The sequence below is a fragment of the Callithrix jacchus genome, chromosome 20 (genome assembly GCF_049354715.1).
Source record: "Callithrix jacchus isolate 240 chromosome 20, calJac240_pri, whole genome shotgun sequence".
NCBI lineage: Eukaryota > Metazoa > Chordata > Mammalia > Primates > Cebidae > Callithrix > Callithrix jacchus.
The window spans coordinates 35,221,345-35,246,546 of NC_133521.1; the positions used below are offsets into that span (position 1 = coordinate 35,221,345).

At 43.4% G+C, this 25,202-nt stretch overlaps 1 protein-coding gene across 3 annotated transcripts; it reads left to right on the forward strand.

The window, feature by feature from the left end:
- The first annotated feature begins 114 nt into the window (after window positions 1-114).
- Window positions 115-24,982, forward strand: NUDT7 (nudix hydrolase 7). 3 transcript variants are annotated; one of them, XM_078358392.1, is made up of 4 exons: window positions 115-218; window positions 3,008-3,161; window positions 7,039-7,197; window positions 22,345-24,982. In XM_078358392.1, the coding sequence occupies exons 1-4, from the start codon at window positions 184-186 to the stop codon at window positions 22,603-22,605; spliced, it is 609 nt and encodes a 202-aa protein (XP_078214518.1). In that variant the 5' UTR covers window positions 115-183; the 3' UTR covers window positions 22,606-24,982. The 3 variants fall into 3 exon arrangements, with proteins under 3 accessions (XP_078214518.1, XP_035137750.1, XP_002761231.1); XM_035281859.2 differs by lacking the exons at window positions 7,039-7,197; window positions 22,345-24,982 and adding exons at window positions 6,586-6,699; window positions 12,859-13,533; XM_002761185.6 differs by lacking the exon at window positions 22,345-24,982 and adding an exon at window positions 12,859-13,533.
- The last annotated feature ends 220 nt before the right edge of the window (window positions 24,983-25,202 follow it).

Consider the following 25,202-nt stretch of genomic DNA (forward strand, 5'->3'; position numbering starts at 1 on the left):
CCCGGGCCCCTGCTCTAGCACCGCCCCGATCCCCGTCTCCGCCCCAGACCCCGCCTCCTGTTCTAAGCTCCCGCCTCTCCTTCTGGCTTTAGGCGGAGTCCCAGGCCCAGAGCTGCTCTGCGCAAGCACCTCCGGCCGAGCTGCTACGAGGAGTTCTTTCGGAAACAAACATTCCCCAGGACAATGTCACGACCTGGTCCTCCCCAGGAGTCAGTCAGGTAAAGCCTTTTCCGGCCCTGGCACCCCGAGCTTGACCAGGCCCGGCCTTAATCGCAGCGGGGGCCACTGAGGCCTTTTGGCCGGCTCTGATTTTGCAGCTCCCGCCAGTTCACCCACGAGCCCCGGACCGGAGCACTCGCCTCTGGCAGCCCGCAGGGTCCCCGAACCTTTGCACCTGCTCTAGCTGGGAACAGAGCCGGCTTTAGCCACTATGGTTCATACACACGCTATTCCCCTTCCCCGAGGGCAAAACGCTTCTCTCTTCCTGGTTTGGCTCTTCTGAAATCCGGGTCTCCAGGGTTGGACCCAAGGACCCCCGAGGGTGGCACAGCCCGCACCAGGCAGCCCCGGATTCAAGTCCCTCGGTGGCTACTTCCAATTGTGACCTTGGGTCTGTCAGTTACATAACCTCTCTGAGCCTGGAGGTGACTGGCCGATCTGTTGTGAGAATAAAGTGAAAAACATGGAAAGTGAGACCATGCTCAGAACGGGGTGGCCGCTACTGCTGTTCCTGTCTTGATGGTGATTACCGCAGCAGCTAGGCCCTAAGGTAGACAGATACGTTTTTGCAGCCTTTCACTTCTGCTGGTTTCTCTGGGCAGTTATGCGGTTTCTGGGTTGTTAAAAGCCACCAGCCCACAGTTTCCTTTTCTGGAGGCGGACCTGGGTACATGAGATGCACTGTGCAATTCCCCCATGCCAGCTTTCAGTGATTCTTTCCAGGCCATTCGGCTGTTGAAAGCCACTGCTGTTACCCAACCACATCTGGTGAGCACCCTGCAATCCAGGAGGAGGCAAAAAATAGCAAATACCTCTTGGAAACAACTGCTTATCTAATGATGGGGAGATTTATAACAGTGGTTACCATTCACTGAGGACCAGCTGTGTGCCAGCCACAGTATATGAACTGCATCATTTAATCTTCATAAATATCCTCAAGCCTGACACAAGTGGAGATGAAACTCAGAGAAGTTATTCTATAAACATTTTTTTAAAAACAGAGTCTTGCTCTGTTGCCCAGGCTGGAATGCAGTAGGCGATCTCAGCTCACTGCATCCTTTGCCTCCAAGGTTCAAGCAATTCTCCTGCCTCAATCTACTGAGTAGCTAGGATTACAGGCCTGAGCCATGGTGCCCTGCTACTTTTTGTATTTTTAGTAGAGACGGGGAGGGGGGGGGTTTCACCATGTTGGCCAGGCTGGTCTTGAACTCCTGACTTCAAGTGATCCACCTGCCTCAGCCTCTCAAAGTGCTGGGATTACAGGCATGAAGCACCACGCCAGGCCTCCTATATACATCTGAAGCCAATTCTGGGCATCTTACACATCTGATTCTGCCCACTATGCAAAACTGCCTTCCCACGGAAAAAGTAAATCCAACTGTTCCTTTCTAGGGCTCCCATAACACAGTGCCACACACTGGGTGGTTTAAAACAATACAAATGGCCTCATGGTCCTGAAGGCTGGAAGTCCAAAATCAAGGTGTTGGCAGGGCCACTGTCCCTCAGAAGGCTCCAGGGGTGATCTTTGCTTGCCTCTTCCAGTTTCTGGTGGTTTCTGGCATTACTTCAAACTCTGCCGCCATCTTCACATGGTCTCCTTCCGTATGTGCATGTCCCCATGTTTTTTCTTTTCTTTTTTTTTGAGTCAGGTCTCAGTCTGTCACCTAGGCTGGAGTGCAATGATGCAATTATGGCTCACTGCAGCCTTGAACTCTGGGGCTCAAGTGATCCTCCCACTTTAGCCCCCCAAGTAGCTGGGAATACAGTTTGCATGTCCCGTACCCCAGCTAATTTATGCTTGCTTGCTTTATTTATTTTCCTTTGTAGAGACTGGGTCTTACTATGTTGGCCAAGCTAGTTTCAAACTCCTGGGCCCAGGCAATCCTCCCACTTCAATCTCTCAGTGTTGGGATCATAGGTGTGAGCCCCGACCTGGCTCGTTTCTGCTTCTTATAAGGACAGCAGTCATTGAATTTAGAGGTCACTCTAAACTAATTACATCTGCAAATATTCTATTTCTGAATAAAGTCACACTCTGAAACTTAGGGTAGACATGAATTTTGGGGGTGAGGGGACACTGTTCAACCCACTATACGAACTAGCAACAAAACACATCCGTCAAAAGGACAAAAACAAGTCCACATAGGAATGGTACCATTTGTGGTTATAAATCCCAATATTTGTGTATTACTGGGAAATTGTTCTCAATGTGTGTTCCCCTGTCCACACCGTCAGCAACACTAGTGGGAGTTTGATACAAATCCTAATTCTCAGGCCCTGCACCAGAGTTACTGACTCACAGTCTAGGACTAAACCCAGCAGTCTGTGTGGTAGCCAGCCCTCCAGGTGATTCTGTTGCTGCTGAAGTTTGGGAACCATTGTCATAAGGAAGTTGAAGACGTAGGAGTTTGAGAACCTAAGGACCAGGCTGACAGAATGTAGTCTTCCAGCCTCAACAATGACTTTTTCAGCACATCTGTCTTCTCTGAATATAACTATGGATTTTAAAATTCAACTATTGCATTACCTAAAAAAAACATTTGACCACACTTTATGTTTCAAAGTGAACCTGTGTACTAAACTGTGTGCTGAGAAGGTTTGTCATTTTCATCTTGCAAACAACCATGCAATTTAGATACTACTATTTCTGTTGTGCTATTGAAAAGTACGGAGAGTCAGAAATGGCAAACTCCTAAATACACAACAAAGCAGAAACAGAGGCAAGACTATAAGCTTTCTGCCATCACTCTGCTTACTAAAATGTCTGTCTCGTTTGTTTTTATTTTAGAAACAGTTGGCTAGATGATGCTAAGGCCCGCTTAAGGAAGTGTGATATTGGAAGCAAATATTCTCACTTGCCATATAACAAATATTCCATCCTTTTGCCATTGGTGGCTAAAGAAGGAAATCTCCATTTGTTATTCACCGTCCGGTCAGACAAGGTAGGTGGACCAAAAGTTTCCCACCCTTAAATCTCAGGGCATCAGAAAATCTCATGAAATGTTGTCACTTGTATACATTTTGAAGCCAAAATTCTCAAATGGACTTTCAAAATTGTGATGTCAGAGGCGCACAACCACAAGTCCCTGGATACCATGGTGTTCTGGAGAAGTTTGGCAGAGGAAATGAAGGATTTAGCTAGCACGTGGTTTAAAATGCTTTCAGACTAGGGTTACCTAACCTTGGTGTTATTGGCATTTGGGGCTGGATAATTCTTTGGTGTGGAGGCTGTCCTGTGTGATGTGGGGTGTGTAGCATCATCCTTGGCCTCTACTGACCAGATGCCAGTAGTGCACGCGTGCGCGCACACACACACACATACACACAAGCTTACACACACATTCCTCCAGTATGCCAGTAGCACATACACCACAGATACCTTCAGACATTGCTTACTCTCCTGGCAGGGATTGGGGGTGCCAAATTGCCCCCACCAAGGACCACTATTTTAGACTATCCCACCCCAAGTATAATGTAAAACTACTAGAGCATAGAAGTTAGCAGCCGAGGCTGTGAAGCTAGCTGTCCATATTGAATGCAGGCTCTCTCCTTGCCAGCTGGGACTTTGGCCTACTTACCAGTATGTTACTGTTGCCTGCAATATCTGAAACAGTCAAATGGTATACAGGTTGTAGTTCGGAAGCAGTAGCTACACCATGTAGCCTAGGTTTGTAGTAGTCTATACTATCCAGGTTTGTGCAAGTGCACTCTGTGTTGTTTACACAATGATGAAATTGCCTAATGCCTTTTTCAGAATGTGTCCCTGTTGTTAAGCAACACATGACTGTACATTTGAAATAGGCAGTACATCAGGTCTGTATTTCTGTCAAACCTGATGACTGCTTGGAGGTGCCTCTGTCCCTGGCTGCCTTAGAGGTGAACATGCCAACAATAAAGCACTTTTTCAGAGTTGTTGTAACATTAGGTGTATTTCTTAGGCATTTGGTGAGACATATTTGCAGTGGGTGGTGAATGTTCAAGGTAGTAGAAATATGTCCATCAGCCTTCTTTTTACCTGTTCTCAAGACTATAATTGATGTGAAGATGTCTGAGGATTTAGCTACGGCAGCAATTTCTGCAATGTTCCTGATTTATCAGCACAGAAGGTCTTAAAAAAAATTTTTTTTAAGGCTTGCCAAAATGAGGCTGTAAACTATAGAATGTCAGAAAGTTTATCATGGCTTTGTGTTAGTCCTCTCAAGCTGCTATAACAAAATACCTTAGACTGGGTGGCTTATAAACGACGGATGTTAATTCTCACGGTTCTGGAGGCTGGAAAGTCCAAGACAAGCTGCCAGAAGATTTGGTGTCTGGTGAGGGCCCAGTTCCAGTTCAAAGATAGTCACTTTTTACTGTGTCCTCACAGGGAAAAAGGGCCTCTTTTTTTTTTTTTTTGAGATAGAGTTTCACTCTTGTTACCCAGGCTGGAGTGCAATGGCGCAATCTTGGCTCACCACAACCTCGGCCTCCTGGGTTCAGGCAATTCTCCTGCTTCAGCCTCCTGAGTAGCTGGGATTACAGGCATGCGCCACCATGCCCAGCTAATTTTTTGTATTTTTAGTAGAGACAGGGTTTCACCATGTTGACCAAGATGGTCTCGATCTCTTGACCTCGTGATCCACCCACCTCGGCCTCCCAAAGTGCTGGGATTACAGGCTTGAGCCACTGCGCCCAGCCCAAGGGGCCTCTTTTTAAGGATATTAATCTTATTGATGAGGGCTCTGCCCCCATGACCTGACCACCTCCCAAAGGTCACACCTCCTAATATCATCACTTTAGGAGTGAGGATTTCAATATACGGATTCGTGGGAGAATAAACATTCAGACCATTGCAGGCATCTAGTTTATCCTTATATAGATATATTGGCCCAGGTGCTAAAACAAGCCAACATGATTTCTCGATTGAGCTTCTAAATGTCCAGAACTGACCTTACAAGTTCTCATTATTAAATATTTAATATGGCCAGGTACCATTCCTGTGCATCTACTCCATCTCCATGGAGCCATCTTCACAGCTCTGTGAGGAGCATACTGTCATTATCCCATTGCACACAGCTGGAAAGAGGCAGGCCCAGGACTCTTGCTGAGCCTGAGGGCTCCTTGATGATTCAGAAGAGAAAGGAGAGTGGGTACTGAGCACAAGTGGGCATAAAAGAAATTGAGGCCAGTTTGCTGAGATATTCGGTCCTGCAGAAGAGAGAAGAGCGGAGGGTTTGTGCCTTTCCAGTTCTGCCCAAGATACCAGAAAAATAATTTTAAAGACAGAGATAAGAGGGTTAATTTTAGGATGCTACAGGTGGAGGCACTGTCAGTTCTCCTAAAGGCAGGAAGGAATGGAATCAAGGAAGGCGGAAATGTGGGGAAAGGAGAGTCCTCTATTCCTTTGCCAACACGCACAAAGATAAACATAGATGACAACACAATGCTAATAGCTCACGGACCCATATTTTCTGTGTCTTACTCAACTTTTCATAAATGTATGTTGTGCTGATTAAAAACACAGGCTCATACATTGAACACTGGTTTATATTCCATCTCATTGAGTAAACTTGGTCAGGTTATTTTGCCTCTGTGAGCCTAAGTTCCCTTGTCTGAAAGTGGAAATAATAATAGTGTAAGAGAAGCTTACCTGCCCATCAATCCATGAGTGGATAAACAAACTGATATATATATACAATAGAATACTATTCAGCTATAAAAAAGGAAGTACCAATACCCAATAGAACATGAAGAACCTCAAAAACATTATGTGAAGGGAAAATACCAGACATAAAAGTCAAGACTAGGTAAATCTACAGAGACCGAAAGCAGGGACAGAGGGAGAGGAGAATGAGAATCAACTGTTGTTTGGAATTTCCTTCTGGGATGATGAGAACACTGTGAAATGAGATAGTAGGGATGATTGTACAACACTGTAAATGTATTAAATGTCTCTGATGTTTCACTTTAAAATGCTTAATTTTATCTGAATTTCACCTCCTTAAAAATTAGTAGCTTATGGAACTGTTCTGAGGACCCAGTGGGAAAAATCTTTGTGAAACAACATGCCCAGAGCATGATAAGCACCCAATAAAGGACTGGACAAAATTATCTGTTGATAAGATTGCCCTTTATATTATTTCTTCAGCTTTTTCCCCCTAGCAGTGTCAATCTGTTTGTGTGTGTGTGATATGGTTTGGATCTCTGTCCCCATGCAAATCTCACGTTCAGTTGTAATCCCCAGTATTGGACGTGGGGCCTGGTGGGAGGTGATTTGATCACGTAGCTGGATTTCCTCCTTGGTGTTCTCACAGTGAGTGAGTTCTCATGAGATATCGTTGTTTAAAGTGTAGCACCTCCCCTCCATCTCTCGTCTTCCTGCTCCAGCCATGTGAAGTGCTTGCTCCTCCTTCACCTTCAGCCATGATCGTAAGTTTCCTGAGGTCGCCCCAGAAGCCGAGCAGATGCCAGCATCATGCTCCCTATACAGCCTGTGGAACTGTGACCCAACTAAACCTCTTTTCTTTATAAATCACCCAGATTTATAAATAGCTTTATAAATCACAGCTATTTATTTATAGCTGTGCAAGAACAGACTAATACAGTGTGTGGTATCTTTTGGAGGCAAATAAAATAATAGTTAGCAGTGATAAAAATTTGAGGTTAATTTCTTAAAAAGGATTCAAGGAAACACATTTTTGGGAGGTGGGGGTCTTGTTCACCACTTACCACAACTGGGTAGGAATGGTCTTTGGTACAGAATAGTTCAGTATTTGTTGAATGAGTAAATAGTTCCAAAATTAGAATCCCACATTGTGGCTCTGTTCTTTCTATATCTAGCTAAGAAGGGCTCCTGGAGAAGTTTGCTTCCCTGGAGGTAAGCAAGAACCTACAGACAAAGATGATGCAGCTACGGCTCTCCGAGAAGCCCAGGAGGAAGTGGGGCTGCGTCCTCATCAAGTGGAAGTTGTCTGCTGCCTGGTGCCATGTCTTCTTGATGTAAGGGTTTTCTCAGACTCTCAGAAGCACCCCGCCAGGTGGATCTACTATTCTCAGGATTCCACATTTTCCAAACATAACACCAAAGAGAACTATAGGTAGAGTCAAGAGACCAGGTTCTCCTATCGACATTGCCCCTCATGAGCTGAGTGGCTGTGGGAAACCGCTTTTGCCTCTCTGGGCCCCTCTTTCCCATCCAGAAATAAAAGGGTTGAACTTCCCTCAGTGGATTTCAAACTGGGATGCTTCAAAATTACTAGCGTTTGGTTCACATTTTTTTCTCCAATATACATTGATTGTGAGAGGTCATTTGAAAAATAACACACATTCCAACATGCTATATGCTGAATTTTAGCCCCTTGAAGACCTCCAATGCATTACTTTTGCCATAAAGATACTCATTTTTCTACATACCATAGAATAAAGCCTCTCTGCAATGCATTAATTGAATAGAACCATGAAATCACTAGGCAAGCTATTTAAAAACTCGTACTATTCATAACTGCCTTTGTGTTAAAATGATGATTTCCTTGATAGTATAATATACACAAAAACATATAAAATATTTTTAAAAATGAATTTTGGAGCCAATATAACCAGATCTTGTTTTCTTTTTTATTTTATTATTTGTAGAGATGGAGGTCTCGTTATGTTGATGAGGCTGGTCTTGAACTCCTGGTCTCAAGCGATCCTCCCATCTCAGCCTCCCAAAGTGCTGGGATTACAGGTGTGAACCACTGTGCTCAGCTTCAGATCTTACTTGGTATCTGTTCACCACAACCTCGTTGTTGTACTAACTGACTTTGGAAAGGGTAAATATCGTATTTAGAAGTTTGATCTTGGGCAACAGGATTTTTCTTGCATAAATGTTTTAAAGAATAGCTGTAGATTGATGGAAAAGTCATGAATTTAGTACAGAAAGTTCTGGTGTACCCGAGACCTAGTTTCCCTATGGTTGTCATCTTATATCACTGCGGTCCATTTGTCACAACTAAGAAACCAGTGTCAGTATACTCTGAACTAAACTCCACGCTCGATTTGCTTTTTGCTAGTTTTTCTACTCATGTCCTCCTTTTGGTCCTGGATCTCATCGAAGACACTGTATTGTATTTTATGGTCATGTCTCCTTAGTCCGCTGGTCTGTGATAGTTTCTCAGACTTTCTTAATCTCATGAAACTGACAGTTTTGAGGCATAGTGGTCAGGTATTTTGTAGAATGTTCCCCAATTTTGGTTTGTCTGATATTTTTCTCATTGTTGAACTGGGGCCATAATTTGAGAACACCATGGAGGTGAAGTGCTCTCATCACATGATATCAGAGGTAGGAATGAACTTTTAATGTTTTATATATTGGGCTTTCGGGTAAGTTTTTATTTCAAAAGAACAGTCTCACTGTTGCTTAACAGTTAGAAAACCAGTGGGTTAGATCATCCTTTATGTTCCATTTGACGAAAGTCTTGGTGCTACAGTGTTTTGAAGATCAGCGATGCTGAGAAACATCATTCTTAATTAGGTTCTTTTTAAAAATAGAAAGGTCAGCACTCAAGGCTGATTTTGTTTGCAAGAAGCTAGTGGCTACTCAATAAATGTTTTCTAAGTGTGTGTGTATAAAAGAGAGGTAGAGGCATGGGATCACACAGGAAATGTGGCAATCGCTTCCTTTTCTCTTTGGTTTTCTAATGGGAGCTCTTTTCAGTTCAGGGAAGATTTTCAGGTTCTCAAAATCTACCAGCATTTGGAAGATTTACTTTAGAAATCAATTAACAAATTTAGCTATACTGATTAAAAGTTTCCAAAATGAGACTAACTCCATTCCCAAGGTCCCCAGATGCTACTGAGTTCCGCGTGTGGGTGGATAGAATCAAGCTGCAGTGACAGGAAAATGTGTTTCTGGGAGATTCCTGGGGGCCAGACACTCCTGGAACAGGAGATTTCTAAAATAGCATGATTGAGAGATTAGAATAAACAAAGGCTTTAAAGAAAGGTCTGTGTTTGGAAATTCCAGGGAGAGTTGCTGTGTTTTTTGGCCCTCGCTAATCTTTAAAATGTACCACAAAAAATGCCATTTATTGAAAATTCTAAGCATAACCTAATCTATGTGGTTCTTAACCTGAAGTGCTTTTTCCACGCAGGGGAATTTGCTGGAGATCATAGTTGGGAGGAGAAGGGTGCTTTCCGCACCCTGTATGTAAACCCTCCCACCCCCTGTGTAAACCCTCCCACCCCCATGTAAACCCTCCCACCCCCTATGTAAACCCTCCAGGCAGGCTGTGACTCCGCAACCCCCACCCCTGTTTTCCTTTTGTCAGACATTTATGTGCCTCTTTTTACAAAGGTCTCTGATTTGTACCCAGGAGTATGAGCAGCTAATTGTAGTTGTTAAGGCTTTTTTGAGATTAGATTGTTGTAAGAAATCACAGGGTGTTGGGAACTAGACTAGGTGCCCATAAGTTGTGATCACTAAGAGGTAGCAGCAACCACCATGAATATTTACCGTCTATCCAGGCCCCTTCATATTCCTCTTACCAGCCCAGGGCTTCTGATAACTCACTGTTACCGGATGGGGTCCTGATCCAGACCCTAAGAGAGGGTTCTTGGATCTCATAGGGTGAGTCCATACAGCAAAGTGAAAGCAAGTTTATTAGAGAAGTAAAGGAACAAAAGAATGGCTACATGTGGTGCTGCCTGGCCATTTTTATGGTTATTTCTTGGTCCTATGCTAAACAAGGGGTGGGTTATTTGTGAGTTTTCCAGGAAAGCGTTGGGCAATTCCCAGAGCCGAGGGTTCCTCCCCATTTTAGACATATAAGATAACTTCCTGACATTGCCATAGCATTTGTAGTCTGTCATGGTGGTGGTGGGAGTGTCTTTTAACTTTCTAATGTATTCTACTTAGTATATAATGAGCAGCAAGGATGATCAGAGGCTGCTCTCATTGCCATCTTGGCTTTGGTGGATTTTGACTGGCTTCTTTACTGCAAGGTCTTCATGTGTTTTTTTTTTGTTTGTTTCTTTCTTTTTTGTTGTTTGTTTTTTATGAGACCAAATTTCCCCCTTTGACCAGGCTGGAGTGCAATGGCGCAATCTCGGCTTACTGCAACCTTCACCTCCCAGGTTCAAGTGATTCTTTTGCCTCATCCTCCTGAGTAGCTGCAACTACAGGCATGCACCACCACAACCAGCTAATTTTTGTATTTTTAGTAGAGATGGGGTTTCACCATATTGTCCAGGCTGGTCTTGAACTCTTGACCTCATGATCCACTCACCTCAGCCTCCCAAAGTGCTGGGATTACACGTGTGAGCCACTGAACCTGGCCAAGGTCTTTATGTTTCGTCAGCAAAGCCTTTATGACCTGTATCTCAGTCTCATCTGGTGACTACGCATGCCCTAACCTCCTGGGAATGCAGCCTAGTAGGTCTCAGCCTTCTTTTACCCAGCCCCTATTCAAGATGGAGTTGCTCTGGTTCAAATGTCTCTGACAGTACCTGCAGCTTTCTTCTGAATACTGGTACCCTTGGTACTGGAGCCACCTTGCCATGTGTCCTGCACAGAGAGCTGGGAATGCCTGTGAATTTACTTCTGGGTAGGCAGTCCTTAACCAGTGACTGACTGGGGCTGAGGTGCATGAAATCCCAGCTCCCTTATCTCCATGTGGGACAAACTGCATAGTAATTTACAGTCCAGAATACCCCATGGTGTCCTTGCCAGCTTTCTTCCCTCATGAGCCTTGCTTCTCTGCTCCCCTTACCTGTATCTTTCTTTAAAAATCACTTGCAGTTTATCTGTCTAAAAGCAGAAAAAAAGCACTTTCTTTAAAAATCACTTGCATATGAGTCCTTATCTTAGAATCCCCTCTGAAAAACTCTGTGTTCAGAGACTAAGCATTTAACCAAAGCCAGGCATAGTATTAGGTGCTGGTAGAATGTTGCCTCTGCCCTGGGGTAACTTAATGACCCCAGATTTCCTGCCCCAAGGACATATGAAGTCTCCGTTCCTGTTATCTTCTCCTGGTCCACGTGTTGACTTTCACCATTATTTTGGTTAATGGTCTGGGTTGTCTCTCTTCCTACATTTGCTTTCCTGACTTTGGCTGTCCCTCTGAGAACATTCTGCAAGCCTGACAGATCCCAGCCTCACCATGCGTCTGGCTCTCCGGCTGTTCCCACCCACTTTCTCTTGGGATGCTGCAGGAATTCTTCTCACTTTCTAATGCAAAATCAGGCAGCTCTTATCAGTTCCCACATCCTGTCTCAGCCCCAGGCCTCCCTCTCAGGGTTTCCAGTACAACAAAATAGTCTTTCGTTTGACAGCACTCATGTTCATTTGCTTTCTTATTTTTATTTTTGAGATGGAGTCTCGCTCTGTCATCCAGGCTGGAGTGCAGTGGCTTGATCTCTGCTCACTGCAAACTTCGCCTCCTGAGTTCAAGCAATTTTCCTGCCTCAGCCTCCTGAGTAGCTAGAACTACAGGCACATGCCACCACACTAATTTTAGTAATTTTTAGTAGGGATGGGGTTTCACCATGTTGGCCAGGCTGGTCTCGAACTCCTGCCTCCTCAGGTGATCCACCCTCCTCGGCCTCCCAAAGTGCTGGGATTACAGGCGCGAGCCACCGCACCTGGCCACTCATGTTCATTTGCAAGCAGTTGTGGTTGTAAACAGAAATCCGCCTCCCATGTAATATAAACATGTATGTCATATAAAATAGTTCACATATAATTGTATATATAAGACACATAATTATATATGTGTGTGTATATACATCTATATAAATTTTTTCAATAAATGGGAATATGTCATAACCAGTATTCTATCACTTTTCTGTTCATAAGCATAGCACATTTTTTTCTTTACTAAGAAGGAATGGTGTCTATCCCATTCTTTTTAAAAGCTACATAGTATCCTATTTTACGGATATAACCATAATTTATGTAACTTCAATGCCTATAAATTGAAGAGTGACAGCTTTCGAATTTTGGGCTGTTGTAGAAAGTAATGCTTCAGGTTTAAACTTGCGTCTTTTCTGACCGGTAGGAATTTATCATACGGATACACAAATGCAATTCGCAGGTCATAGGGAGCATGTTTTTATGATACTGCCAAATTGCCATTCCAAAAGTTTGTACTACTTTTTGTTCATATAAGAAATCATTTTTGGCTGGGTGCGGTGGCTCACGCCTGTAATCCCAGCACTTTGGGAGGCCGAGGCGGGTGGATCACGAGGTCAAGAGATCGAGACCATCCTGGTCAACATGGTGAAACCCCGTCTCTACTAAAAATACAAAAAAAGCTGAACACGGTGGCGCGTGCCTGTAATCCCAGCTACTTGGGAGGCCGACACAGGAGAATTACCTGAACCCAGGAGGCGGAGGTTGCGGTGAGCCAAGATCGCGCCATTTCACTCCAGCCTGGTAACAAGAGCGAAACTCTGTCTCAAAAAAAAAAAAGAAATCATTTTCAGAGGCCTCTCATAGATGCCGCCTCAGGAAGGGTAGGTTGACTCCCATTTTGTGGGGCACACAAACTTCCTCCAGAGTCAGCTTTCTTCCCCTTCTCCCAGGTTCGGTGCATTTGCTTAGCTCACCTAGAAGTGGCATGATTTTAGTATTTGAAACAATATCACCTCACTTCTTAATTTGTATTTTTTTTCTGCTTTCAGACAGATAAACTGATAACTCCATTTGTGGGTTTCATAGACCACAACTTCCAGGCCCAGCCGAATCCTGCTGAAGTTAAGGATGTCTTCCTGGTGCCTCTGGCCTATTTCTTGCACCCACATGTCCATGTCCAGCATTACGTCACACAGTTCAGTCACTGTTTTATTTATCATATCTTTGAGTACACAAACCCTGAAAATGGGGTCACTTACCAGATCAAAGGAATGACTGCAAACCTTGCAGTGTTGGTGGCCTTTATTATTTTGGAAGAAAAACCCACCTTTGAGGTTGAATTTAATCTTAATGATGTACTACCATCCTCTGAAGAGTTATTCCTGAAGGCTCACAAAAATGCTACAAGCAAGTTATGATTTACGAGACCAAGAGACAAAGAACTAGCCATGAGAATGTTGTGTGCGCTTCTCCACAGAACTACAATGATGCCTGCTGTTGGAATTTGACAGGTGTGAATATTTTTTCTGTAGGATGGAGGTAGAATCTTGCCTCTTTTCCAGTTGCCTTCTATTGTCTCAAAAACTAAAAGTCTTTCAAAAGTGTAAAAATACGTTTATAGTGTTGCATATTTTCACCCACAGTATGTTAATCATATTTTTCTTACACATATTAGAAAGAATATTGGGCACATAGTAAGCCCTTAATAAAGATTTTTTTTAATATATGACCATGTGGCATTTACCTAATTTGTAGGAGGAGATATATATATATACACACACACACGTGTGTGTGTATGTATATATATGTGTGTGTGTAATATATATGTGTAATATATATGTGTGTGTATATGTGTGTATATATATGTGTGTGTGTAGTATATACATGTGTGTGTGTGTGTGTGTAATAGAGTCTCCCTCTGTCACCCAGGCTTGAGGGCAGTGGCATGACCTCAGCTCGGCTCACTGCAACCTCCACCTCCAGAGTTCAAGTGATTCTCCTTCCTCAGCCTCCCAAGTAGCTGGGATTACAGGCTCCTGCCACTACACCCAGCTAATTTTGTATTTTTAGTAGAGACAGGGTTTCACCGTGTTGGCCAGGCTGGTCTCGAACGCCTGACCTCAGGTGATCCACCCACCTCAGTCTCCCAAAGTGCTGGGATTACAGGCGTGAGCTACCCCAAATGGCCAGCAATATTTGTTTTTGTCTGTTCCATGTAACAGAAACTTCTGGCCATCCATCAAAACCTATCTTCCCTGTCTTCTATGGTGGTAGAGTTGAAGCTGGGTCCAGAGCTCTCCAGGTAGAGACAGCATTACTGTGATCTCTTGCCATTCACGTTGACTCTGGCACTTAATTTAGGCCAATGGGTTATGGGTGAAAGTTGACTTTCCAGGTCATCTCCAATTTAAGAGATAAGCCAATCTCCCCAGAGTACCTCTAGTTCTTTTTTCCATGAGCTGCAACATGGACTTTTCTGTAACCCAGCCTTGACCATACAAAGGAGGACAACTCCTAGGGGAATAGCAGAACCAAAAGATGTCAGAGCTTGAATCGCTGAATGACTCTGTGGAGCAAAGTAACCTAACCTGGGCTCTTCACTTGGTACTGTTACATCAGAAAAGAATAAAATTCTGTATCAACTCTCTGACACTGTAATTTGGAGTCACTTTGCTACAGCAGAGCTAACCAATATGCTCCAACACCTGAAAGTAGCTAGAGTATTCACCTGAACTTGAAGTGTTGCAAGCAGTTAGAAATGGGGATGATCTGACACTTTATTTTTTCATTTTTTTGAGATGGCTCTTGGCTCTTTCACCCAGGAGCACAGTGGTGTGATCTTGGCTCACTGCAACCTCTACCTCCAGGGTTCAAGCGATTCTTCTGCCTTGGCCTCCCAAGTAGCGGAGATTACAGGTGCCTACCACCATGCCAGGCTAATTTTTTTTTATTTTTAGTAGAGTAGCCTCCCAAGGTGCTGGGATTACAGGCATGAGCCTCCACGCCCGGCCAATCTGACACTTTACATGTAGGTTCTGTGACACACACACAGGATGCCCTGGGTAGAGGTGGGCTTTGGCAGTCACCATCCAGAGCAGCTGAAATTGAGGCATATCAGAGGCTTATATGCCTACCAATTGGGATAATGATGTATATTTCAAGATGATGAGGGCAGAAAAACGGTGATTTAAAGCAGAAGCCCCAAATCAAAAGACAAAAAGACGGACATTCTGTAATGCATGTCTTGAGATCTTCTGCTTCTTACACGAGCATCTCCATATATCATGCTTTAGAGTTAGCAAGGATTTTTTTTTTGTTTAATTATGATATTAATCATCCTTCACAATGCCAGAGAGGCAAGTGAGTCAAGCAACGTAACCACAATTCTGTGATGGCAATTTCACATCTGATTGTTCTTATTAGCTTTCTAGAGAGCCAAACCATTTTAAATAAGACTTTCTTATAGTTGAAAATGGGATGCCCACACCAGACCTATCCATCAGCCATGCAACTGTCCACCGCTGCTGGATTTTTCTTTCCTAAGATTTGGCAGAGGCAAATACCCGATCTGCTGCTTTATACCCATATATGTTTAAACGGCAGAAATCTGGCTCCAACCATGAAAGCAGATGTTGGGTATGCTTCCCCATTAACATTCTGTAACCAGCGCTGCATGAACAAGCCTGGACTGTTTCCGAACAATTATAGAAGCATTGGCAAATGTGTATTTACAATCTGACAGCAGTATAATTGCCGGGTAGATGGTTGACCTCTCTGACAGTGCAGAAAGCCTCCCTTCCAAACTGTTTGTTTATGTGAACTTGTCCAGACCTGCCTGGTCCAGCTGAAGTCAATCTGAGCACACTCATGGCAACACAGTGTATGGGGGTTAGATGCTTAGCAAAGGAGGTATTGTCCCCTTCCTTCTTCTTAGTGGTGTATTTTAGGGTATCTGTGTTCAGAGTCCTAGTTAAATATATCTGGCTTGAATAAGAGAAATTATTGGCAAGGTACAGACCTCAGGAAATCTGCGAAGCCAATAAACAAATCAGCTTCAAGAAGGACAGGATGGGGGCACAGTGGCTCATAGCTGTAATCCCACCGTTTGGGGAGGCTGAGGTGAGTGGATCACTTGAGGTCAGGAGTTCAAGACCAGCCTGGTCAACAGGGTGAAACCTATCTCTACAAAAAGTGCAAAATTAGCTAGATGTGATGGTGCATGCCTGTAATCCCAGCTGTTTGGGAGGCTGAGGCAGAATTGCTTGAACCTGGGAGGTGGAGGTTGCACTGAGCCAAGACCGCGCCACTGCACTCCAGTCTAGTTGACAGAGTGAGACCGTGTCTCAAAATAATAATAATGAAGTACAGCAGTAAGGAGCAAACACAGCTAACTACCTCAAATCCAGGAGGATGTGAACCTTCTCTTTTGTATCCTGTCATTATTTTGACAAGAAACATCTGCATGAATTGATTGATACAGACATAGAAAAACAACAGACACTCTATGCCTCAGTCCCCATTTCCATCTGGCCTAACAAAGGTCACCTGGAAGGTTCCAGGAACCTGCAAATATGTTCAAAGGCAAGGGCAAGTGGGGGCTAGATGGACATTCCAAAACATACAATCTCTCCAGTCCCTAGATTTTATAAATTCTCTAGATTTTGCCATCCAGACAACTCAACAGTGTCTTCTTTGCAACCTTGCAGTCTTGGTAAAGAAGTGGCTAAGAGTGCTGAGTCTGAGTGCGGCGATTCCTCAAGGATCTAGAAATAGAAATAGCATTTGACCCAGAATCCCATTACTGGGTATATACCCAAAGGATTATAAATCATTCTATTATAAAGACACATGCACACATATGTTTATTGTGGCACAGTTCACAATAGCAAAGACTTGGAACCAACCCACATGCCCATCAATGATAGACTGGATAAAGAAAACATGGCACATATACACCATGGAATACTATGCAGCAATGAAAAAGGATTAGTTCATATCCTTTGCAGGGACTTGGATGAAGCTGGAAACCATCATTCACAGCAAACTGACACAAGAACAGAAAACCAGACACCTCATGTTCTCACTCATAAGTGGTTGTTGAACAATGAGAACACATGGACACAGGGAGGGGAACATCATGTATCGGGGTCTGTCAGGGTGGGGGAATAGGGGAGGGATACCAGGGAGTGGGGGTTAGGGGAGGGATAGCATTAGGAGAAATACCTAATGTAGATGACGAGGTGATGGATACAGCAAACCACCATGGCACGTGGATATCTATGTAACAAACCTGCGTATTCTGCTCATGTACCCCAGAACTTAAAGCATAACAATAAAAAAAAGAAATTTCAAGAGTGCCGAGTCTGGAATCAGGATGCCTAGCTTTGAATCTCAGCTCCAGTGTCAGCCTATTCTGGGACCTTAAGCAAGTTATTCCTTCTGTGTAGACCTCAGTTTCCTCTTCTGTAAGGTAGGAGAAATAAATTCTGTTTTAGGGCTGCCAGCGGATTAAATGAGTAAACACATGTGACCTCTTTACTTAAAGCATACCAGAGTGCTCAGAACAGTGCCTGGGGGCCGGGTGCGGTGGTTCAAGCCTGTAATCCCAGCACTTTGGGAGGCTGAGGCAGGTGGATCACGAGGTTAAGAGATCGAGACCATCCTGGTCAACATGGTGAAACCCCGTCTCTACTAAAAATACAAAAAATTAGCTGGCCATGGTGGCGCATGCCTGTAATCCCAGCTACTCAGGAGGCTGAGGCAGGAGAATTGCCTGAACCCAGGAGGTGGATATTGCAGTGAGCCGAGATCGTGCCATTGCACTCCAGCCTGGGTAACAAGAGCGAAACTCCGTCTCAAAAAAAAAGAACAGTGCCTGGGAAATAAGTGCCCAGTTACCAGTTGGCTACTAATTATGGTACTATTGTAACTATAACATATCATAACAATAACAACCATTGTTATTTCTCTAGTTCAGAGTTAGACTAACATTTATTAAGCACCTATTGTGTACCCAGTTTTTCATTTTATTCCATCAATCCCCACATCAACTCTTGGTAATGAGCACATGCTATTATTATTCCTATTTCTAGATAGGAAACCTTAAAGATCAGAGATGATAAATACTTGCTCATTGTCACAGTTCATGGCAAAGCCAGCATCCAAACCCACATGCATGAGTTTCATAGCCCGTACTCTTTCTGCTATAACCGCATACTTGAAGCAAGAATAGAAGGTTAAATGTACGTTTCCCTTGAGTCACTACATGTGAAAGGGAAAGCAATTGAAAGTTGATAAACTAGAGAGAGGGCAGCATTTATTTCTGCCTTCATCGTGTCCTCCTGTTTATTCAGCTGGTGCTGCAAACAGTGAAATGAGTAATTAGCCAGGATGATTTTAATTAAAATGGAACACACCAATTAATGAAAGAAAGTGCTGGCATACTTGCTAATTTAACTCATTCATGGTGCCAGTTTTCCAGTTAAAGGACTGAGAAGGGAAAACGTTCTTCCACCTCTTAGATGAGATGATTAGATGTTATCCAACTGTTTTTATTCTTGTTAACAGTTGGTGTCTTATTTGAGATTAGCATGAAGTTTTGTTAAAATTGCTAGAGTGATCCTCTCCCCGACCAGCTGTCTCAGATGTGACATACTCAGTGTGGTTCCTAATGGGACTTGTGTGTATATTCAATTAAGATTTTTTTTTATTTTTTATTATTATTTTTTGAGTTGGAGTATGCTCTGTTGCCCAGGCTGGAGTGCAGTGGCTTGATGCTGGCTCGCTGCAACCTCCACCTCCTGGGTTCAAGCAATTCTCCTGCCTCAGCATCCTGAGTAGCTAAGATTACAGGCTTGCGCCATTATGCCCAGTGAATTTTTGTATTTTTAGTAGAGACAGGACTTCGCCAGGCTGGCCAGGCTGATCTGTAACTCCTGACCTCAAGTGATCCTCCCCCCTCGGCCTCCCAAAGTGCTGGGATTACAGGAGTGAACCACCACACACTGCCTCAGTTAAGAATTTTTCATTGTCTTCCCAAGCCCACTCGGCCACCTCCTTGGGCCATGCCATGTTGGACACAACTCAGACTTTATGAGCCATTTTCACTATGCACACGTCTTCAACTACCCCTTACTTTATATCAATAGCATGGACACCACTTCATTCATCTATAGCTATATAATACATGTGTATCTTTGTGTTTATTCCAGCCCTAGCCCTGGATCACATATTATAAGACCCATCAGTCTGAGTTCCCCTATACGCAGATGAATAGACCAAGGATCAATGGCCAACCCATAGGTGGCTCCTAATTCAATGGCCTGTGACTTATATAATCTGTTTAAATACCTGAGCTAAAGTCCATTCAATTTCCCAAAGACTTTGAACTATGCCAGAAGATAATGTATGCTTGGGAAATAGTTTGGCCCATCTGCATGCTGATGAGTGAGCCCAAGAAGTCAGAGGTTAAAGGTTAGTTGGCCAATAATTTGTAGAAATATATTTTTTCTCTAAGCAGTAGTTGTGTCAGGGACTCCACCAGATACAACTGGAAGAAGAAGATCTATCTCCTGGAGCCATTTATCCTTCTTTAAGGTCTCATACTCAGGATCATCAATTTTTATTTTACACGTGTAGACTTGGTTTAATATTTCCTCGACTATAACTTTCCTCATTTTTTATTTTAAATCTTCAAGCCCTTACTCTCTACTTCATCATAGATGTCAGTGGCATTTCTGTGTCCCTTTTTTTCTCTTTTTCACTTATCACCCATGTGAAACTTAGTTTTCCTTCCGATTATTTTCTTCTACTCACTTTCTTCGTGTGTTTCTTCACTCCAGTCACATTTCATCTTTTTCCATCAGCCTTGAGTTTCTGTTATATCCACAGATCCCAAGTGGTATGCTGAAAAGATGCCTACTTTTTTTTTTTCTAACTATGAATCTATGGTTGGCCAGGCGTGGTGTCTCATGCCTGTAATTCCATCACTTTGGGAGACCGAGGTGGGCGGATTATCTGAGGTCAAGAGTTCAAGACCAGGCTGGCCAACATGGTGAAACCCTGTCTCTGCTAAAAAAAAAAAAAAAAAAAAAAAAAAAAAAAAAAAATCAGCTGGGTGTGGTGGCACACACCTGTAGTCCAAGCTACTCAGAAGGCTGAGGCAGATGAATTGCTTGAACCCAGGAGGTGGAGGTTGCAGTGAGCTGAGATTGTGCCACTGCACTCCAGCCTGGATAACAAGAGTGAAACTCCATCTCACCAAAAAAAAAAGAAGAAGAAGAAAAACAAGAAGAAGAAGAAGAAGGAGAAGGAGAAGGAGGAGGAGAAGAAGAAGAAGAAGGCCATGTGCAGTATAACACCATTAAAAAAAAAAAACTCTGTATAGTCTAACATCAGGCTAAATGATAATTCGAAGACAGTGGAAACATTTTGCTAGAACTCTTCAATTGGTTGTAAATATATATTAATCCATCTTAGCCAAAAGTTCTGGGATTACAGGAGTGAGCCACCACACCTGGTCTCAGTGAATTGAATATATCCCAAAAAGATATATCCAAATCCTATTCCCAATACTTGTGAATGTGACCTTATTTGGAAATAAAATCTTTATAGAAGTAGTTAAGTTAAAGACCTTGAAATGAGATCATCTGGATTTAGGGTAGTCCCTAAATTGAATGACTGGTGTCTTCATAAATAAAAGAAGAGGGAAATTTGAGACCCAGAGATGGAAGAGACACAGGGAAGAAGCCATGTGAAGCAGAGTCAGAGATTAGAATTATGTTGCCATCAGCCAAGGAACAGCAGGAGCCACCGGAAGCTGTAAGAGGAAAGGAAGGGTCCTCCCCACAGCCTTTAGGGGGAGTGTGACCCTGCCAATGCCTTGATTTCAGATTTCTGGCCTTCAGAACCATGAGATAACAAAATTCTATTGTTTTAAGCCACCAAACTTGGAGCAATGTGTTAGGACAGATCTAGAAAACTATACAGCCCCCTTCTGAAACATCTCTTCATTTTGAGAAATAGCTCTCCCCTCTGTCTTGGGATTACCATGGAAACAGGACACTATTGACTTTCCAGCATAAACTCAGTTAATCAGATTTAGTCCTTCAGTAATTCCCTTGGGATTAGGACCCAGCCGCACTGGAGGCTGTCTGCCTGCCCTCTGGAAGAGAGCATAGGTGGATGTTTGTGTTCCACCATTTGCCCTCGGAAGCAGAGAAAGCTTGGCTGCAATAAGAGAGGAGAACAAAATCAATGACCAGAATGGAAGAGCAATGAAAGTCAGTTGCGTGTTGTGAGGGCATTAGAATTGAGACCTGGATGTTTCCATGGTTTCCATAAAACGCTCTCACCTTTCATAAATTCCCCACTGTGCTTGAGCAAGCTTAGAAGGAGTTCTGTAACTTTCATCAGAAAGTGTCCTAACATATCACAAACACACATCTTTATATTCTTTAATCCTCTCCCATTCCCCTTTCTCACACCCTTTTACACTCTGGGGTCCCTTAATTCTATTTGTTCTTAACTTAGAATGGACCTTTCCACATGTAGAACCTCCTGGAAATGAAATATGGTATAGTAGGAAAGACAGAAGACAGAAAACCCAGTTTGCTCTCATCACTGGCTATATGATCCATTGGACATATTAAGCCCATATGATAATTGCAAGAAAAATTGGGAAAAGAGGCATCTGGCATTTTCACCTCCACTGTGAGAGGCAGATCCAGCTAACAAGGAAGAGGATGATAATGGGAAACTCATTGTCTGCCACATATGGTTATTATATTAGATTTCATTTTATAAATAGAGACAAGGTCATGCTATGTTGCCAAGGCTGGTCTCAAACCCCTGGCTCCAAGTAATCCTCCCACCTGAGCCTTCCAAAGTGCTAGGATCACAAGCATAAGCCACCATGCCTTGGCCTGCCTGTCACACATGGAAGTCAAACTGCTCTGACCGTGAAGGGGGTAAGGGGCACAGGTTGCTGCTTGTTTGGTCTTCTCACCTCTCCCCCACCACACTTACGTCCACGACTCCTCCATAGACTGCCTTTAGCTTCTGCGAGGAACAGAGAGGAACAACAGAGACCCAAGTCATCTCACGTACATCTTTGAAAGCATATGTGTCTTTTACATCTCCTCTTTGCTGGTTCAGTAAACAGAAGCTACAGCAAATATATCAAAGTCTGAATGAACATTCCTGGAGCAGCCTTCTGGTCCGGGCTAGACCACGAGATGACTCTGAAGCTGTGCTTTCCAATACGGCAAGCACAAGACACCTGTGGCTCCAGAGCACCTGTAATGCAGCTAGTCCAAATTCAGACAATGTAGGAGTCAAATACACGCTGGATTTCAAAGACTGAGTATTGGCTACATGGTGAAATGTTAACGTTTTGGAGATGCTGGCTTAAATACAGTGTGAAAATTAATTTCTCCTGTTTCTTAATACTTTTTTTGGCATATGAAAATTTATGACTACAGTGTTTTCACCATTAAAATTTATGATCTTGGTCTTTCCTTCTTGCCTTTGTATAGGGCCAAAAGAGAGACACTGGCTACTTTGACAACCTTGAAGTGGACTCCAGGAATATCACCAACAGCATGATCTTTGCGGCCAAATCCAGCAACCAGGACTTCATCATTTTCCTCAATAAGGTTCAAGCGACCATCATTGGGTACAAAGGCTGTGATTTTCTTGCCATTCTTGGTCACTGCACCCTGACACACTTCTTAATGACAGAATTTGGCTGCTTGGTTTCAACTCCTACTTTTTTCAGCACGATTCCTGTTGCATGAGAAGCACCTCCAAAAGGGTTGGCCTTCAGGGCTGTGCCCAGATGGGCTTTCTTGTCTTATTACTTTTTTGAATGTGGCTACCAGAAATTTTAAATTTATATACATGGCTTGCAGCATATTTCTACTGGACAGAGTGGCTCTAGATGACTCGCGTGTGGCCAGGATGCTAGGACCCTGGGAAGCAATGATCACCCCGTGTACAGATACAGTCTGTGTTCGACCCACATCCCTAGGACCCCACCATGGCAGTGAGCTCCAGATCACTTCCAACAGCCAACATTTGCATCGCTGTTCCAGCAGGCTTTTTCCAAATCCATAGCAGGCCAGCTGGAAGTGCCAGGGAATTAAAGTCCCCCACCTCAGCCCTCAACCAATGACTGATGGGATTTTGCATATCAATAGCTCAGGTGTTTTGCCCCTTGGGTGGGATAATTCTGAGACAGGTGTTCTGTACATTGCTCCCAAACTGAACTAAGCTCTGGGTGCCTGCTGTGCTGGAGGGTTTCACACCTCTTTTCATTGGCTGTCTTCCTTTCTTTGTCTCATTTCCCCACTCCCATAACAATGTGCCCTGTAGATTCCAAATAAACAACTTGAATCTGTCTCAGGGCTGGTTTCTAGGTAAACCCAAATTAAGAATTTAATCTGTCACCACATCATACTGAATTTATCTTCTGAATATCTATCAAATCTAGTTCTTCTCATCTTTACTGACATCAACTTAGTTTTAAGCTGTCATAAACTTCTGAAAACGTCTGCATCTATCTGGTAACTATGACCCTGCACCCATTTCTCTTCTATAGCTAGAGTTATTTTTCAATATAAATGTTACCATATTTTGCTTGAGGCACCCAAATGGCTTCTCATTGTTTTTTTATGAAAAAGATGGATGGCTCTTACAAGGCCTGTGTCCTGGCTCCTGTGTACCCCTCTGACTGTGTGTAGTACCATGAGCCCCCTCCCTGCTCAACCCACTCCTATAGCACTGGCCTGTAGGAGCTCAGTTTCAGTTCATGGATGTTGTAGGACTCGTGCACAAGCCAATCCCCCAATCATTTCCTTTTGCCTGGTTACCTCATACCTATTGTTGAAGGATGCCTTTTTGACACCTTAGCTAGGTTAGTTCTCCTTGTCGTAAGCTCTCTTGGTGCCATGTACCTCTCCTTCACAACTCTGTCATAGTTACAATATGATATCCCTTTGATTCTTTGATTGATGCCCCCTCGTCCTCTGGACTTCATGTTCCATAATGGCATAGTCATGTCTCAATGTTGGTGCACACACAAGCGTACTCCTAGCACTTGGCACAGCACTGGGTAAAGAGTAGATGCTCAATGGATATTTGTTAAATAAAAGAATACAACTAAATAAGAAGTAGCTATTTCTACTCAAGTAGCTAATTCCGTGGCTGAATTTCGAAAAATTCAGTCTTTTCCCAACAGATTACCTGACAAGGGTCAATGTAAGGTGGTCCAGCATTGCCGTAAATCACCCCCTCTTGTATGTACCGTATAAAGTATATGAAGTTCTCTACCGAGAGTGAACAGAAAGGGTGGCTCCTATCTTTAACCAGTTTTTGCCTTGTAACTTAGTGATTTCCATACTTAGCTGTCTCAATGTACTAAGAGCTGCCAGAGGAGCAGAATTACTTCCTCTTTACCCTTCTAGCCTCAATGCTTGCCATATGTTTAGGACCTATGCCCCTTCATATCTAGAAAAACTTGCCTTAAATCCCCATTGTAATTCCAGTGCAAAGCTCAATATTCTCCCCAAGATTTATTCAAATCCTTCAGGGAGTACCTTTCTTCCAGTCATCTTTGGTTCAATCTCCAGCTTCAGTGAACCTTAGTTCTGCATTCTGCATCTTGAGGTATTTTTCCTTAGTGTTAACCCAAATCCAGGACAGAGACTGTTTCGCCTTGTTTTTCCTAAGGTGACTTGTATGTAAATCATTGAGTGGCTTTAGTTGGAGACATAGGGATATCAGCCAGATAAACTCTGACTGCAACATAAGGAAGCCAAACTTAAATTTGAATATTATGTTTCTCTTGTTCTTTAAAAGTCCTGTTCATTTCGGCAGGGCATGGTGGCTCACACCTATAATCCCAGCACTTTGGGAGGCTAAGGTGGGCGGATCACAAGGTCTGGACATCGAGACCATCCTGGCTAACACAGTGAAACCCCGTCTCTACTAAAAATACAAAAAAAACTAGCTGGGCATGGTGGCGCCCGCCAGTAGTTCCAGCTACTTGGAAGGCTGAGGCTGGAGAATCGCTTGAACCTGGGAAGCAGAGGTTGTGGTGAGCCGAGATTACGCCACTGCATTCCAGCCTGGGTGACAGAGCCAGACTCTGTCTCAAAAAAAAAAAAAAATAAATAAGTCCTGTCTACTTCTGCCAAGTCGGATTTCAGCTTGATGCTGTATTCTTTCACAGGCTTGTTCTTCCCTTTTGCCTTTCTATTTGCTCCCACTGCTAAAGTGACATTCATTTCTTTTCAGAGGAATGTGTCTATTTGGCTCCATGCATCTCATGCCCACTAGGACCCACCTTCCACATTCAATAAGCTTAGCAGTGAATTTTCCTAAACAAGAAGAG

Coding starts and splice junctions, on each gene's coding strand:
- NUDT7 (XM_002761185.6), top strand. CDS start 184: ATGTCACGACCTGGTCCTCCCCAGGAGTCAGTCAG. Junction 219..3,007: donor CCTCCCCAGGAGTCAGTCAG/GTAAAGCCTTTT, acceptor TTTTTATTTTAG/AAACAGTTGGCTAGATGATG. Junction 3,162..7,038: donor TCACCGTCCGGTCAGACAAG/GTAGGTGGACCA, acceptor TTCTATATCTAG/CTAAGAAGGGCTCCTGGAGA.